Source organism: Carassius carassius, chromosome 24, assembly GCF_963082965.1.
Source record: "Carassius carassius chromosome 24, fCarCar2.1, whole genome shotgun sequence".
Taxonomy (NCBI): domain Eukaryota; kingdom Metazoa; phylum Chordata; class Actinopteri; order Cypriniformes; family Cyprinidae; genus Carassius; species Carassius carassius.
The window spans coordinates 19,783,545-19,801,504 of record NC_081778.1 but is presented as its reverse complement, the minus strand read 5'-3'; the positions used below and the strand labels follow the sequence as shown (position 1 = coordinate 19,801,504).

At 46.0% G+C, this 17,960-nt stretch overlaps 1 protein-coding gene across 1 annotated transcript in view; it reads right to left on the bottom strand.

The window, feature by feature from the left end:
* Positions 1–17,960, bottom strand: part of LOC132103102 (integrin alpha-8-like) — an 85,030-nt gene that overhangs the window by 3,095 nt on the left and 63,975 nt on the right. Inside the window, exons 23-28 of the mRNA XM_059507929.1 lie at positions 12,245–12,325; positions 11,714–11,819; positions 10,616–10,774; positions 9,592–9,705; positions 3,270–3,383; positions 863–964 (exon numbers count right to left, since the gene is read on the bottom strand). Coding sequence (XP_059363912.1) covers positions 863–964; positions 3,270–3,383; positions 9,592–9,705; positions 10,616–10,774; positions 11,714–11,819; positions 12,245–12,325 — 676 coding nt within the window. The remainder of the gene's footprint in view (positions 1–862; positions 965–3,269; positions 3,384–9,591; positions 9,706–10,615; positions 10,775–11,713; positions 11,820–12,244; positions 12,326–17,960) is intronic.

The following is a 17,960-nucleotide window of genomic DNA, read 5'->3' as shown; positions in this document are numbered from 1 at the left end:
AGCATTTAGAAGTCCTAATGTTGTCAATACATAAAGAGCCTTATAAAAAAGTACTGTGGTTGTAACAGCACATGATATTATCTGGTACTGGTGATACCATTGTATTTAAATGGAACTCCAATGTACTACTAAGAATAACATGGTACATGTCTAAAATACCACCAATATACTATGGTAATATATCTAGTTTTAAAATGTAATTTATGCTGTGATGGTAAATCTGAATTTTTAACAGTCATTACTCTAGTTTTTATCCTGCAGATATCATTCTAATATATTTCGGAAACAGTGATACATTTTTTTCAAAAGTATTCCTCCATGAATAGAAAGTTAAAAAGAACAGTATTTATTTAAAAAAATATTTTGTCTTTACTGTCACTTTTAATCAATTGAATGTGTACTTGCTAAATGAATATATATATACAGTATATATATATATATATATATATATATATATATATATATATATATATATATATTTAATAAAGTTTTTTTTTTTTTTTACTGATCCCTAACTTTAACTGTAGTGTACTGTACACTCCAAAACATTTAATTTTGGTGCACTTGTGGAAATAGAGAGTTCAAATTTGATTTGTAACATTTCTAGATTTTGCTCCTGGTGATTTTCTATAATCTTCACTCAGTTCTAAATAGGAAAAACTGCCAGACAGCAAATAATAGGAATGTTAGAAACTTCCATGCTTCAAATTACTCCATAATCTCCTTTTACCTTCCTTATTGAAGCTAAACCGACTGAACTAAGCTAATTTTTTTTCTCTCCTTCTAATCCATTTTCTCCTTTTGCTCTGTTGTTTTCCTCTCTCCTCAGACTGCACTCACACAAACACACTAGATTACTCACTGATTGGCTCTGGTGTGGGAGTGAATCAGCTTTGATCCGGTAAGGCATGGACATCACTTGAAAGGACACTGTGGAGTTTAGCGTGTAGTGGTCATTCCGTCTCTGCCAGAGGAAAGCAATGGATTAGCGTAAATACAACACACATGGAAACATCTCGGCACGAGCGCGATAGAGGCTGGTCCCTTGCAGAAGAGGAACATGTCAGATTAACATTAACAGAATGCACATTTGAGTGTCTGACAGGGCCTTGAGTTGTAATGGCTTCAGCATGGATGAGGCTTAGCGAGAAGCAGTGGTCAAAAGAGCAGCAAAACAAAAACTGAAAGTACTTCCTATTGCACAATAGGATCACTCTCTCTCTCTCCCTCTCTCTCTCTCGCTCTCTCTCCCTCTCTCTCTCTCTCTCTCTCTCTCTCTCTCTCTCTCTCTCTCTCTCTCACACACACACACACACACACACCACTACTGTCCTGCAGACACACCAGTCTACGTTCTCTCATACATGTTTCTGGTTTCTCAGGACTATTCTGTGGACATGAGATGAAAGGCATTTCTTCTTATGATGTCAGGGTTTATGATGTCATGTGACTGAGGTGTCTAAAATGTCTAACTAGACTGGTGATGTCATCTCCTGTGACACTAGCCTAACATCTGAGCCTGAGACTTTTACTCACCCTCATTCTGTCCGAAATCTGAATGGCTTTTTTTTTTTGGCACAGAAAAGAAAATACTTTGAAGAATGTTTTAACAGTTTTTTTGTCCAAACAATGAAAGGCAGTTGGGTCCAAAAGAACACTGTATTGACTGAAACATAATTCAAAATATATTTTTTGTGTTCCACAGAAGGTAGAGTGTAATATAGGTTTGGAATGACATGAGGGTGAGTGAACAGTCTCTTTAAGTAACTTAGTTCTTTACACTTCACTGTCTGCACTCCCATTGGTAGTAGATAAATTATGTCGCTGTGCATTTGCATTAACCTGAACTCTGCTGAACTTTATTGCATCGGCCATTGTCTCTCATGATGCCTGAAATAGCCAACTCTCATTGGAAATGAATCATTGCTGGTCAGTTTGTTGCTGAAAGTCACAGTCAGTGTAAACGCAGCTTAATAAGAGCCTTTGATCATACAGTGATTTAAGAAGTGAAAATCACCAGCTGGACTTTATTGGGATACTGTGAAGATAACAACTAAAACACTGCGACAGTTTGTGAATGTTTATACACTACAGTAGATTCCATTCTGCATTGTACTCTGTAGTTACATAGACTGTATCCAGCAGATGTTGTACTTTGGATGCTGGGTTTCCCAGCAGATTTCCTTAATGGACAGTTCACCCAAAACTGAAAATTCTGTCATCATTTATTCACACTCATGCTCTTCCAAACTGTATGACTTACTTTCTTTGGAATAGAAAAACAACACATTTTGACACGTTTTGGTATTCAGTGTTTTGTGTGTGTGTGTGTGTGTGTATTTTTTTGCATGCATCTTTTTTTCTTCTGTGGAACTTTGGGAGATATTTGTATGTATGTATGCACGTATTATGAAGGGACAAAAAGGAAATAGAATATATAAATGTAATTCAGAATATATAGTTCTGAATATATCAAATTAAATCAGAATGCATAAACATAAACCAGAATATATATATATACAAATCTGAATAAATAAATGTAAATTGTGAACATGTAGTTATTATTCCGAATATATAAACGTAAATTTCAATATGTAGATATATGTCTGAATAAATATAAATGTAAATTGTTAATATGTATAAATGTAAATCATGAATATATAGTTATAATTCTGAAAATATACATTTTAAATAGGAATATATCTTTAAAAATCTTGAATATATAAATGCAAATCTGAATATATTCGCTACATCTCAATATAATTATATCTTTATTATCAGACATACCAACAGACATAAGTTCTTTATTTTTTTTTTTAATGAAAACAGAATGCCTATATATCCTGTCTACATGTATCACTGCAAATATTGTTATTAATTAATTATTATAAGTGCATATCAGTTATCTTAAGCAAAAGGAGTATTTTCCCTCTTCTTGAAAAAAGGCTGGTATGACCAAAAGATCCTCACAGTCAGTGACAGTCTTAATACTTAGCTTTCCTGACAATTCAACATGGCTTATAAGGCTGAAACAACAAAAATGTGTGTGTGTGTGTGTTTTAAAAAATACAAAAGAGTGTCCTATTTATTATACATTTGTTATACATAGAAAAGAAAGTTTTACATTTTTAGAGTGACATGAGGATGAGTAAATGCTTTTCAAAAATGAAAGTTTTCATTTTTGTGTGAACCAATTTAAATAGGTTAACCAACAAAACTTTCTTGTTTAATTAGCAAGAAATGCAAGGATATTTGTGTGATAAAAGTACCTGTAAGAAGGTGTGAGCCCAGAGTCGAGATCTGAACTTGATCACTGCACTCTGCCCTCGATCTAAGCGATCCACAACACACTCCACCATCAGGCAGTTGATATTTGAGCAGTTCTGTCACAAACACACATAATGAGAGAAAAAGTTTAAAAAAGTTAAAAAGGATTTAATTTCGTCTCATATCTCATATCTTTATTCCTGTTAGCCATAAAATTACGTTTTTCAGTTCAACCTGTCACTTAAATTATTTTACTGATAATACCATTTGTAATAATAACAAACAGTATTAAAGTGTAGAATTCGAAAAGTGTAAAATATAATCATTTTTACATTGCTGTACCTCTGCAGTTGTGCTGTGTCTTGAAAGCCTCACTTGATTTTGAGGCATTTGTTGTGGTCACATTTAAAGAGATGAGTGATGGTGTGTATCTGTGTAAGTATCTATGTCAACTGTTTTTTTTTATGTGCATAGTACAGTGGTTGGCAACAGGTAGCCCACCAGCAATAATATCTGGCCCGTGCCCGCAATCAGAGTATGAGAGACGGTTGAAGCGCGGAGTGGAGCGGTGTGGTTTTGACTGGAGCAAGGAGCGGATTTTTTAAAAGTCGGAGCGTCGTGGTTCTCTTACGAGAGCTCTCTCGTACTGCGTCTTAGCTAAGAAGCTACGGGAAGAGTCTCTTTTCACGAAATACTGAAGCAAAAAATTATCCTTAATTTTGTATTTTTGTAAAGCGCATTTGCAGCAGTACACAGCCATAGGCGAGACGGCTCGTTCGCTCATTGGCTTGTTCTGCGGCAACTGCACAGCCGGGCTCTCACCTAAGCGCGCCGCTGTTTCAGTTCCAGAGATTGTGACTGTTTCAGCGTTTTTTGCAATGCGCAAGCCTGTACGGTTGCCCGCTTGCCTGCACACGAAAACCGTTATCACGGCTACCCAGATATTTCCCGAAAAAGGTGTAATTTCTGGTGTCCCGGCCACGGCCGATGGTGCTATAAATGTAGTGACGATGCCCACTGCTCAGTGCCCATCTCCACATATAAGCACTGACCTTCACACAGGGCTCGCGCACATAAGATCGACACAGATAAGAAAGAAGAAAAAGAAAGTGAAGTGACATTCAGCCAAGTATGGTGACCCATACTCAGAATTTGTGCTCTGCATTTAACCCATCCGAAGTGCACACACACAGAGCAGTGAACACACACACACACTGTGAGCACACACCCAGAGCAGTGGGCAGCCATTTATGCTGCAGCGCCCGGGGAGCAGTTGGGGGTTCGATGCCTTGCTCAAGGGCACCTAAGTCGTGGTATTGAAGGTGGAGAGAGAACTCTACATGCACTCCCCCCACCCACAATTCCTGCCGGCCCGAGACTCGAACTCACAACCCTTCGATTGTGAGTCCGATTCGCTAACCACTAGGCCACGACTTCCCCCCGGTCGAGCGCGCCGCATAGTAAACGTGCCCACTCCCCAATGCCCACATACACTATGTCACATACGGCGTGTGGCTTCTGTAAAAACGAGGCCCGTGCACGTACGCTCTGCACAGGCAGACAGCGAGTTGAAAGTGGTAAATGTGCACATATGCAGCCCACAGTTACTCGCAGACATATCGAGTCCCACGGGACCTGCTCAGCCTTCCCCCAGTCGGTTAAGCACCGGGACGGGGTCGAGGAGGATCGATCTGCCCGCTGTGATCAGCGCGCTCCCCGCCTCAAATGCGCAGCACACCCAAGCGCCGCCGTTGCCCGGTCAACAGAGCGCGCTTCGCATCCAGCCCTTAGCCATTCATGCAGATGCATGGTCAGCGCTTCCAGGGGTTTCGGATTGGGTGCTAGGCATTATAAAGAGAGGCTACTCACTACAGTTTTTTTCGACGCCCTCCGCGCTTTTCAGCGCTCGTCGAAATTACGGTCAAAACAGAAGTAGCACACATACTTCGGGCCGAAATATCAAAACTGTTGAGCAAAGGGGCTGTAGAGCCTGTGTCTCAAGCTCAAAGCGAGGGGGGGGGGGGGCTGTACAGCAGATACTTTCTGGTGCCCAAGAGGGACGGGGGTCTCAGGCCCATACTGGATCTAAGACAGCTGAACAAGGCATTGATGAAACGCAGTTTCAAAATGCTTACGACTAGGAAACTCCTCGTGCATATTCGCAGAGGGGACTGGTTCATGTCAATAGATCTGAGGGTCGCGTATTTTCAAATACAGATAGCGTCAAACCACAGGCGATATTTGAGATTCGCCTTCGGTGGCCAGGCATACCAGTTTACAGTCCTCCATGGCTCCTCGTACGTTTACGAGGTGCATGGATGCAGCGCTCGCTCCTCTCAGACTCAGAGGCATACGAGTGCTGAATTATTTGGACGACTTGCTGGTTCTGGCCCGATCATGAGTGGAGCTCGTGGACCACAGGGCCGTTTTACTCGATCACCTCGAGAAGCTCGGCCTCAGTGTCAATTGGGCAAAGAGTTCGCTGAACCCCAGTCAGACGATCCTGTTTCTGGGTATAGTTCTTAACTCGTGTTCCATGACGGCGCGGCTGTCACCACAGCGCGCGATGGGCATTCAGCGCGCAGCGAGTTCTTTTCGCTGCGGCGCGACCGTGTCGCTCAAACACTGTCAAAAGATGCTGGGTCTCATGGCCTCAGCATCTCCGGTTCTGCGGCTGGGCCTGCTCCGCATGCGCCCCCTGCAGTTATGGCTGAAGGCGCGGGTGCCGCGCAGAGCGTGGGCGTCTGGCCGGCTGCATTTCAAGGTCGATCAGAGCTGTGTTGCGGCTCTAGCACCTTGGACAGCGAACGGCTGGTACCGATCAGGTGTAAGCCTGAGTGTGAAAATGGTGTCGATTAACGTCTCCACTTCGGGATGGGGAGCGCTGCTCGAAGGCAGACCGTCCTTTGGCCTATGGTCAGAACGGGAAAAGCTCCATCATATCAACTGCCTGGAAATGCTGGCAGTGGAGAACGCGCTGACGCGCTTTTGTCCCCATATCAAGGATCACCACGTCGTAGTTCGTGCGGACAACATGTCCGTGGTGTCCTACATAAATCGCCAGGGCGGTCTCGGGTCCCGAAACCTATGCAGGCTGACGGAACGCCTCCTTGTTTGGGCACAGCGCAACGTGCGCTCGCTGAGAGCAGTGCATGTGCCTGGACTGCAGAATCTGGGTCCAGACAGGCTGTCCAGAGGCAATGTTCCTACGGGCGAATGGTCTCTACACCCGCAAACAGTCCGGCTGTTGTGGAAGAGATTTGGCATGGCGGAGGTGGACCTCTTTGCGTCCCACGAAAACGCTCACTGCCCGGCGTTCTTTTCCAAGAACGAAAGCGCGCTGTCACGGAGATGGCTGTGCTGCCCGCTTTATGCGTTCCCTCCCGTCTCCCTCCTTCCGCAGGTGATAGAACGGGTGAGAGAAACGAGATGTTCAATACTGCTTGTAGCACCTCTTTGGAAGAACCAACCATGGTTCCCAGATTTGATGCAGTTAGCAGATGTCGCCCCGTGGCCGGTACCGTTGAGGAGGGACCTCCTCTCGCAGGCCAGGGGCTCGATTTGGCACCCTCAACCGGAGTTGTGGTCCCTCCATGTGTGGGCGCTCAACGGTTACCCGCTAATCTCACAGTGGGAGTGCTAAATACCATCACTCAGGCTAGAGCTCCGTCGACACGATGTCTGTATGCCTCGAAGTGGTCGGTGTTCTCCAGCTGGTGCACAGCTTGAGGTTATTCACCCCTTAGTTGTGAGGTGACGGAGGTCCTCTCCTTCCTACAGGAGCTGTTGGATAAGGGCAGAGCCCCATCCACGCTCAAAGTTTATGTGGCGGCCATCGCGGCGTTTTCTGAAACGGCGTCCGGTCAGTCAATAGGAAGGAACGATTTAGTCATCCGGTTCCTCAGAGGAGCTAGGAGGCTGAATCTTCCCAGACCTCCGTCAGTCCCTATGTGGGACCTCGCGGCGGTTTTGGAGGCCTTGAAGGGTCCCCCTTTTGAGCCTATCCAATCGGTTAGCCTTCAGCATCTGTCGTTCAAGACAGTATTCTTGTTGGCTCTCGCTTCTGTGAAGCGTGTGGGTGATTTGCACGCGCTCTCGGTGAGCCAGTCGTGCTTGGAGTTTGGGCCCAATGACTCAAGGGTCATACTCAAACCTAGGCACGGTTATGTGCCGAAATCCCTCAACACACCGTTACGGGCTCAGGTTATTGCCCTGTCTGCCCTGCCGGTGTCAGGGGAGGATGGAGACTCGAGTCTTCTTTGCCCTGTCAGGGTTTTAAGAGCTTATGTGTCTCGCTCTGCTGCCTTTCGGCAGACGGAGCAGCTGTTTGTCTCGTTCGGTGGACGTTCCAAGGGAATGGCTGTTTCGAGACAGACTCTATCCAGATGGATAGTTGACGCCATAGCGTTAGCTTATGTTTCCAGGGGCCTTCAGTGCCCGTTGGGCGTCAGAGCACACTCCACAAGAGGCGTCGCCTTGTCGTGGGCGTGGTCTACTGGGATCTCCTTGCAGGATATATGTATGGCGGCAGGTTGGGCCTCGCCGTCTACATTTATCAGGTTCTATAACCTGGAGGTCCCCGCCTTGCAAGCAAGGCTGTTGTCGGTATAGTCGAATCAGGGCCCTGAGGGGAATTCTGAGTTCACGAGCGCTATGCGCTGCCGACTGTTATATGGGCAGTATTGCGTAAGACCCGCATTGCCACATTGGTCAGGCCTTGCCTCGGCTGTGTGATGTCATATTGCCGCATCTACGGATGCTGCTAGATATAGGACGGAGGGCTTTTTCCCTTTTCTGTCCTGGACTCTCTTCGAGTCCCTCAGGTGACTGTGCACTGTAAATCCTGGGCGTTGCTTCAGGTTTATTGGTGTGTGATCCCTGCGCGCACGGCGTTTTACATTGGGTTCCCGTAGCGTCTTAGCTAAGACGCAGTACGAGAGAGCTCTCGTAAGAGAACGTACTCGGTTACTAAACGTAACCTCGGTTCTCTCTAGAAGAGCGAACGAGTACTGCGTTCTCTGACGAAGCGCCCTTATTGGTCTGATGTTGCATCAGCCCGCGCTCGATAGGCTGTGCAGTTGCCGCAGAACAAGCCAATGAGCGAACGAGCCGTCTCGCCTATGGCTGTGTACTGCTGCAAATGCACTTTACAAAAATACAAAATTAAGGATAATTTTTTGCTTCAGTATTTCGTGAAAAGAGACTTTTCCCGTAGCATCTTAGCTAAGACGCAGTACTCGTACGCTCTTCTAGAGAGAACCGAGGTTACGTTTAGTAACCGAGTACGTTTTCACTCGCTCCAAGAGCGCTCCACCACCACTCCATCACAAGTACAATTCATGCCAACGGCCCATAATATAACGACATATTTAGCAAGAATTCACATGTTAAACATATTAAGCTAGCTTGAAAGAGAAGGATCACTCAAATCAGAAAGAATGTGAAAGCTATGGTGACGGCAATGGACATGAGCGGGAAGTTATAGTTCTCAAAGAATTTGTTTGTTTCTTCTATACTGAATATTTTCAGCTGAAAGCATGATTTACAACACGTATTCACATGCAATGGCTCTCTCAATAATGCATTCAAACAAATGTAATCTTACAGTGCTACTTCATCTGTATCTGATTTCAAATGAGCAGAAGTCTGTAAGAAATCCATCGTTCCGTATGTTAAAATAACTGATGAAATGTACTGTTATTTTCATCACTAACAAAATTTGCACTGCAAAAAGCAGCAATTATACCTTTTAAAGATGACAACCATGTTATTAGTTTGTCATGTTGTAGGAAAAAGTTTGCACACTAGTGATCCAATAAGTTACTTTGAAACTCTAGTGTTATTTCATTTATTTATTTTTTTATATACGTTATGAACAGAACTGTGATATTTCAAACAAACTTAAATACTTTAGACGCGGAACACAGTCTGTCACAGGCAATTCTTGTCAGGCAATTATTGGCCTGATGCTAAACTGACTTGCCAACCCCTGGCATAGGACCTGACCTCTGCCCGGTCTTATCTCATTGCTTGACGTGTGATGGGCTATGATTATAAAACCAGCTTGCCCTTGCACACACACACACACACACACACACACACACACACACACACACACACACACACACACACTAAACCCCCTAAAGAGACACTACGAGAGAGCAAGACAATAAGAATAATATGAATGACCTGTTATGAGATTTACAGGTGAACTCAGCATATGAGGCTGTTCACACAATTTGTGCAGCCATGCGCTTTAGTTGCTTTGTGTGAGTGTTTGTGGTACTGGTGGGAATGTATGAGTGGTGTAGGGTGTGTGTGTACCAGAATCTTGCTGTTGTAACTCTGGGCTGTAGAAACAGATCGTCTATGGCGCGTTGGACCGCTGCTGTTCCTCAGAAAGCCCAGTAATTCTGGAGTGTCCCGAAGAGTGGAGATCTAAGCATGCAGGAGAAGGACAGAGGTAGGAGAGGACTCATAAATCTATAAGTTTAAGTCATAAATCTATCTATAATCTATATCTAATAATATAAGATGCAATGTGCTATGTGCGGATTTATATGCAGCATTTCTAATTCTGTTTTCTAATTTTCTACATTTCATATATTTCAATGATCAATTCTTCAATAGTTTAAATACTTAAATACTTTACTAAACAGTAAAAACGTCATGATTTTTTAAAATGTAACAGCAATAAAATAATAAAACTTGAAATATCATGACATAAATATCATGTTTATATGTCACAATGAAGGACAAATTAGTACTCACTAAAAAGGTCTTATTTCTATAGTTTTTTTCTATTTCTATTCTAGCATTTGTCACTGTGTGAATGTGGCAAGAGAGGCAGACACAAAGCTTTCGGCCAAAACGCTCTCTAAAGTTCACAGGAAAAGAGCTCTAATATCAGTCCAGGTGGTTAAAATTCTGAACTCAGCATGAACGCAGATCAGTTACAAGGCACAGTGACTTCATGAGGACGTTGTGATGCTTCATAATGACTGCAAATGAAATCTGAACAGCATTCAGTCAGGGTCAGAATTAGTCAAACACTCTGATCAAAAACAAGCAGGACTCAGAGGCTCATTAGTAAAAGCACAGAAACCTGAGATTTATGACAGCAAGGAACATACTAGAGAGAGAGAGAGAAAGATGTGACTCAGATGGAGAAAGAAACATGTAACTTGCTTTGTGCATGAGAAAAGGGGCTCAACTTTAGAGAAGCATTGTTAAAAAACTGTAGATCCAGACCATTTCTTCTGGCATTGGATCTCTCTAAAAATGACATCCTCAAGGAGGAAAAAAAACCCAGAGGATAGAGAGAAAAGAGTTTGTGTGCATGTGCTACCTCTAACTTCAGCGGGTTTAGGGAGCCATTAACACTGCAGTGAACAGGTCCGTCTGTAATGATCTGCAGGGCATAAAGGAGGTGTTCCTCACGGTACCAGCTGGGCCATCCCACCTCCAATACAGTCCTGCTTATTGAACTTGGACCCTTATTATGTACCTAGAGGAAGACATATGCAGAAAGATATCAACAACAGAATCTGCATAAACTTAATTAATTTAAATCTATTAAAAAAGTTGTTCCCTTATAAACATTTGTAGAGATATATGAAAATGATGGCCAATGCCAATGGGCTGATAATTGTTTTCATATTATAGCCAATAAGCAATAAATGGCTGATATTAATATTCATACCATGCTGATATTGAATTAAAAAAACTACAGTGCTATAATAAAACTATGGTAAATCATCAGATTTGTATTTATTATCGAAGAATGTACAAGAACTGATAAACATTTAATAGAACACTCTGGGCTAGCATTAGCATTTGAAGTTGGACTGATCATGAGCTGAAGCTGCTTCTAACATAAACCATCTGTACAGCGTCTGGCCGACATTACAGGCAATTAAAAAATTAATAGCCACAGGACAGATGGCGTTTAGTGAGGCGCTCTTGCAGCAAAAAGAGGTCAAGAATCTCCACAAAAACAAACAACAAATAAATAGCTTTCCAGAAGCTGGCTTATGCTAGCTGAATGCACTCCACTCCACAGGGAAAGATTATTGTGGTAACCAGTACCAGATTTCATATTATAGATTAGTGTTTGATTTTATTGTTGGAAAGATAATTGGGTTGTTGTTGTTAAAAATAATATTGAATCATAAAGGTATACTGTCTTTCAGATAAAAATTACATAAATTCACTTACACTCAGTGTGTTCAGTATTTGTTAATAAGTTAGGCTGGTAAAATTTGGCATAACTTGTATGTCTGCACTTTGTGTGTGTGTGTGTGTATGCTAGTGGATCTCTTTGATTACACAAAAGCTTTGAATATTTGCTGTTCCAGTACTTGTATGCCCTCTCTCTTCTCTTCCTGTGTTTGAAGCACTCCAAATTTACCAATAATGTTTTGTTTTGTGTCTGTTTATTCTGCACCTCATATATGTGTTGAACCTGAGGGCCGACGTCATCCTCTCTCACAGGTTTCTCTTTGGGTTCCCATCGAGGGAAAGGCAAAACAACCTGAGCGGGGTGAGACACACTAGAAAAAAAGAGGATGATTTTCATTATAAACAGATACTGTAAGATGCATAAATGTAGTATATACGGTCTTATATATTTGCCAATAAACAGATACTGTTTTCATTTTGTAATGTGGCACATTTCCAAGTGAAACAGTATACTGATTGAAAAAATAAAATAATAATTGACTGAGTGAAAATAATAGATGACATTGTTTATTGGATAATGCATCATCCATAACTGTTCTATCATATGCCTTATTTATCATGCACTTTGACCTTCTGCCAAGACAAGAAGTAGTTATAAGGGTCCAGTGAATAACCTCTCCAGATCCCTCTGAACAGGCAAACAGTGGCAGTCTGGGTTCTTTTATTGAATTTAGTCTGGGACTGCTCATTTTCAGCTCAGTGTGACAGAAAGAGACAGATAAGGAGAGATACCCACCCTCTGATCTCCACCTGTGCTCTCGCTGCAATGCTTAGAGTCAAATTCACCAGAACGCTTCTGGAGTTGTCTTTATTAGAGCTGTTCAGAGAAACAAACAATATAATGTTCATTTGCAATATGAATCTTTATTTCTATAAACATTCTTCATTCTTTAGCACACATTATCAAGATTATCAACATTCTGATTTAAAATAAAGTGTCAGTAATATAGTTAACTAGTGTGTACTATTGTCACAAGGTGACGATCTTTAGGGGCGGAACCAAAGTTCGGGAGGTTTGGTTCCGCCCGGGGGTGTTTCCGCCCGGACCGGAAAAACAGAACACCGGAACTTCCGGTAGCGCCGTAAGAAGGAAAATCAGGGAATTCGATGCACCTGTGCCTAGTTAGGGACAGCGGTTGGTGATTGGAGGATACGCTGGACAAGGCAGTACTTAAGGCCAAGTTATTTCACAGTCTGGGAAGCTCTCTTTGGTGTGTGTGAAGCACTGGGTTGTGCCCGTCTTGGTACGCTGCTGGTAGCTGTCTAACTCTCTCTCTCCCTCAGGCTGGAATTGTATGATTGTGAAGACATCGCGAACCTTAAAGGTTGAGAAGTGAACAGATTATACGGCGAACTGAGACGACGTGAAAAAGGGGATTGGAAGTGGCATTGATGTGAGTACTAAGAGCCAGTCGAAAGTGCCCTGTATATTGACCTGGCGTTGTGTAGATCTCTCCAGGAGGAGGAGGGTGGCCCTACCCCTAATATAGTGTGGTGGGAGAGCCGAAGGAATACTTATTGAAGTAGTCGCAACGACGACATCACTAGCTAGGCCGCATATTCCATCGCCAGATCCGAACCAAGCGAAGTGAAGGAAGACGGGTGTCCTTTCCGTACACTGAGTGTGGTGGGTGAGTCTTCGTGCTGTGAAAACCTATAATTTTGACGTGGTGTTGTATATTGCTGTGGGCTGCTGTGTATTGCCGTGTGTCCTGTCAGATAAACCCCCGCCTTCACGCACTTCGGCGTGGGGGGACAAGGAGATTGCTGGCCCTAGCCTAGTTCAGTACAGTATATGTTGTGAGCGTGCTTCAGATCTCCGGAGATAGCACGGTACGCTGTGTCCAGCCCAGAGGTGAAAGCCATCCAAAGCAGAGTAACTGTGTTTTGTGTCCAAGTTGATACCTGTGGAGAGGAAAGGAAAGAGAGTGAGTAACACAAGGAGAAACAGAGGAAACCTGTACTTACAGTACGCCGTGTTCAGCCCAGAGGTGAGAGCCATTCAAAGCAAACTAACGGTGCTATTGTGCCCAAGTTGATACCTGTGGAGAGGAAAGGAAAGAGAGTGAGTAACACAAGGAGAAACAGAGGAAACCTGTACTTACAGTACGCTGTGTTCAGCCCAGAGGTGAGAGCCATTCAAAGCAAACTAACGGTGCTATTGTGCCCAAGTTGATATCTGTGGAGAGAAAAGGAGAGAGAGGTGAATAACACGAGGAGGAATAGAGCGAACCCTGTACTTACAGTACGCTGTGTCCAGCCCAGAGGTGAGAGCCATTCAAAGCAAACTAACTGTGCTATTGTGCCCAAGTTGATACCTGTGGAGAGAAAAGGAGAGAGAGAGTGAATAACACGAGGAGGAATAGAGTGAACCCTGTACTTACAGTACGCTGTGTCCAGCCCAGAGGTGAGAGCCATTCAAAGCAAACTAACTGTGCTATTGTGCCCAAGTTGATACCTGTGGAGAGGAAAGGAGAGAGAGAGTGAATAACACGAGGAGGAATAGAGCGAACCCTGTACTTACAGTACGCTGTGTCCAGCCCAGAGGTGAGAGCCATTCAAAGCAAACTAACTGTGCTATTGTGCCCAAGTTGATACCTGTGGAGAGAAAAGGAGAGAGAGTGGGTAACACGAGGAGAGACTGAGGGAACCTGTACTTACGCCGCTGCCTGTGGAGAAAGAGAAAGCGAGTGAGCACCCAAGGAACGAACTGTGTGAACCAGTACTTACTGTGAGCTGTAATCAGCGAAGAGGTGAGAGCAAAACCGAGCTGAGCTAACTGTGCCTGTGTGTCCCAGCCGCTGCCTGTGGAGAAAGAGAAAGCGAGTGAGCACCCAAGGAACGAACTGTGTGAACCAGTACTTACTGTGAGCTGTAATCAGCGAAGAGGTGAGAGCAAAACCAAGCTGAACTAACTGTGCCTGTGTGTCCCAGCCGTTGCCTGTGGAGAAAGAGAAAGAGCGTGAGCACCCAAGGAACGAACTGGGTGAATCAGTACTTACTGTGAGCTGTAATCAGCGAAGAGCTGTTGCCTGTGGAGGAAGAGAAAGAGAGTGGGCACCTCGAGAACGAACTGAGTGAACCAGTACTTACCGTGAGCTGTATTCAGCGAAGAGGAGGAAGAAGGAGGGCGCTACGGATACCTAAGACTCAGGCCGGGGCCCGAGCCCCACGCCCCGGATCCCCGTGGCCCCCTTGCTCCCTGACCTCTTCCCGGCCATAGCCCATCTGGAGGGCCGAGTCAGAGTTTAGTTTTAATTGCCCTTTCCCTATTCCCTAAGCTATTTTTAAATATTTAAATAAAGATTGTTTTATCACTTACTTGTTCTCGTGTTGCTTGGCCATTGGGTCGGGTTTGGGGACCTCCTCGAGGTGGAAGTTGAGAAGGGGTGTGGCTTAGTTAAAGCATAGCCAGCCCCTGGGTGTGACAGATTTGGTGTAGTCGGCAGGGTTTCCACCTCGAGTTGAGTAACCAAGGTCGTCCAATGACCGACAACGCGGGGCTTTCAGCCCAACCCCGTGCCATGCCCGTTTTTATGGGGAGCCCCTGGATTCAAAAATATGGGGGGACAGAATCCGAGGTACGATTGTCTGAATGGAAGGCTCAACTAGAGTACTTGGCCGACCTACAGGGCCTTAGTGCAGCCCAGCGGCTTCAATTTGTGTTAAACTCCCTGGATGGAGAAGCGCGGCGAGAGGTGCATGCCGCCCCCGAAGCCGTTAGAGCCAACGCCCAAACCGTGTTCCAGTTCCTCACTGAACAGTATGGTGACCACACCCCCGTAGCTGTCCTTCGCTCCCAGTTCTTCAATTGTAAGCAGGGCCCCCGCCAACCGATTAGAGCTTTCGCCCTGAGGTTGCGAGAGCAATTCGCCCGACTACAGACCCGTCGGGACCACGGGTTGGGAGATGGAGAGACTCTATTGCGGGACCAGTTTCTTCTGGGGTTGAAGGAGGGTCCGGTGAGACAGAGCCTACGTATCCAGTTTCGAAGGGACCCGGGTCTTACGTTCGAAGATCTGAAGAAAGAGGCACTGGCCCTGGAAGGTGATGAGACTGAGGTGAGTGGTTCCCCAGTGTGTGCGGTTGTCAGTGAAGTAGCACCAGCACAACCCGGAGGCCCTGACTGGAAGCAAGCACTGAAGGCTGAACTTTTGAAAGATGTCCGCGATCAGATGTCTGAACTGTCTAAAGCCCTCGTAGGAGAATTGCGCCAAGGACGGGCGCGGGAGGAACCACGGCCGGCGCCCCGAGACCGAGTGTACTCAGAGGGAGGCCGAGAGCCGTTCAGGCGCCCGAACCACTTTAACCGGCCCCGTTTCGAATGGGACGAGCAAGGGCGACCCATCTGCAACCGCTGTGGCAAACCAGGTCACTATAGCCGCCAGTGTGGGCCCCGCAGGGCGTCAGAAGGGGGTTTTTAGGTCGGCCGGCCACTGTGGGTCGTGTGGCCGGGACCCCTCGAGAAGACCCTGGAAGAGGATATGGCTCTAGGAGCCAGATGATTGGGCGTAGCCCCGTGGCGAAGGTGAGAGTGTGCGGCAAGGAGGTTCAATGCCTGGTAGACACAGGCTCCCAAGTGACGTTGTTTGCTGAGAGTTTATCCGAAGAAGTGTTTGGGAAACAAGGGGCACCAGGGGCGGAGGCCCCCTGGCTTACTCTGAAGGGCGCAAACGGCCTCGACATCCCATATATTGGCTACCGATTGACGGACCTAGAGGTTCACGGAGTGATGGTCCCCCAGAAAGGTGTGATTATCGTGCAAGACCATTGTCTGGGTGCACATCGAGCCCTGTTGGGCATGAATGTCCTCGCTGATTGCTGGGAAGAGCTATTTCGGGCTAGGCCCGTATCGAAGATACCACCTGCAGAGAGGCCCAAGTGGGAGTGTGTGGTAGCTGACTGTCGAAGGGTGCAAATGAGCCAAGTCCGCAGGGAACAGGAAGAGGTAGGAAGAGTGATGTGTCGTTTTGCTTTGTCTGTCCCCGCAAAAAGTGAGGCTGTTGTGTGGGCGCGAGTACCGCCCCGAAGAGCGGGCCCAGAAGAGTGGGTGCTGGTGGAGCCCCATGTGGATTGTCCACAAGTGGAAGTGGCACGAGGACTATCGACGGTCCGGCGGGGGAGAGTCCCCGTGAGGATACGGAATGTACATCCATACGCGGTGCAACTACATCGGCACCAACGATTAGCCCGTCTGACAACGGTTACATCCCACCAAGTAAGGGAAGAGAGGGATATTAGTTTTCGTCAGGTGTGCCCCACTGTCATCGAGGTGGCCCTGACACAAGTAGACACCCCATGGGGTGGTATGGAGAGGAGTGTGCCGAGCCACCTGGTGGGTGAGTCGTTACAAGGGGAGGATTTAGAGCAGGCACAGACACAGAAGTTACAGGCCCTCCTTCGGAGATGGCAGCATGTGTTCGCCACCCACGATGAAGACTACGGATGCACCCAGGTGGTACAACATCATATACCTACCGGGGATGCAGGGCCCAGCCGGGAGAGGTATCGCCCAATTCCGCCCACTTTGTATACCGAGGTACGTACACTCCTGCAAGGCATGCTGAAGCAAGGAGTTGTTAGGGAAAGCAGCAGCCCGTGGGCGGCCCCCATAGTGCTGGTGCAAAAGAAGACGGGGGCTTGGAGATTCTGCGTGGACTACCGTAAGCTGAACCTCGTGACTAAGAAAGACGCTTTCCCTTTGCCACGGATCGAAGATTCGCTTGCCAGCCTCACGCAGTCGGCATGGTACTCTACCCTAGATTTGGCCAGTGGCTACTGGCAGGTGCAGGTGGCCGAAACAGACCGGGAGAAGACTGCCTTTACAACCCCGTTTGGACTATTTGAATGGGACCGGATGCCTTTCGGGCTCTGTAACGCTCCGGCCACCTTCCAGCGGCTGATGCAGCGGTGCTTGGGAGGTCAGTTAATGGAGTCAGTATTAGTTTACCTGGATGATGTGATTGTCTACTCCCCAGATTTTGATTCACACCTGAGGCACCTCGAGGAAGTCTTTCGGGCCATGGAGAAGTACGGATTGAAACTACAGCCCAATAAGTGTCACTTACTACGGAGAGAAGTCAACTTTCTGGGCCACGTGGTCAGTGCGGCTGGAGTGTCCGTAGATCCTGGAAAGGTATCGGCCGTGAAGGACTGGAAGGCCCCGAGGACAGTGAGGCAAGTGCGATCCTTTTTAGGATTTGTGGGATACTATAGGCGTTTCATAAAGGACTTTTCAAAAATTGCTAAACCCCTTAATCAGTTGCTGGTTGGCACAGGTCGTAACCGGGGCCGGGGGTCGCCCAACGTAGACTGGGATGTAAATTGTGAGTCGGCGTTCCAGACATTGAAGCAGGAGCTGCTACAGGCCCCTATCTTGGCATACGCAGATTTCACAAAACCATTCCTTTTGTATACAGATGCCAGCAATCTCGGGCTGGGAGCGGTGTTGG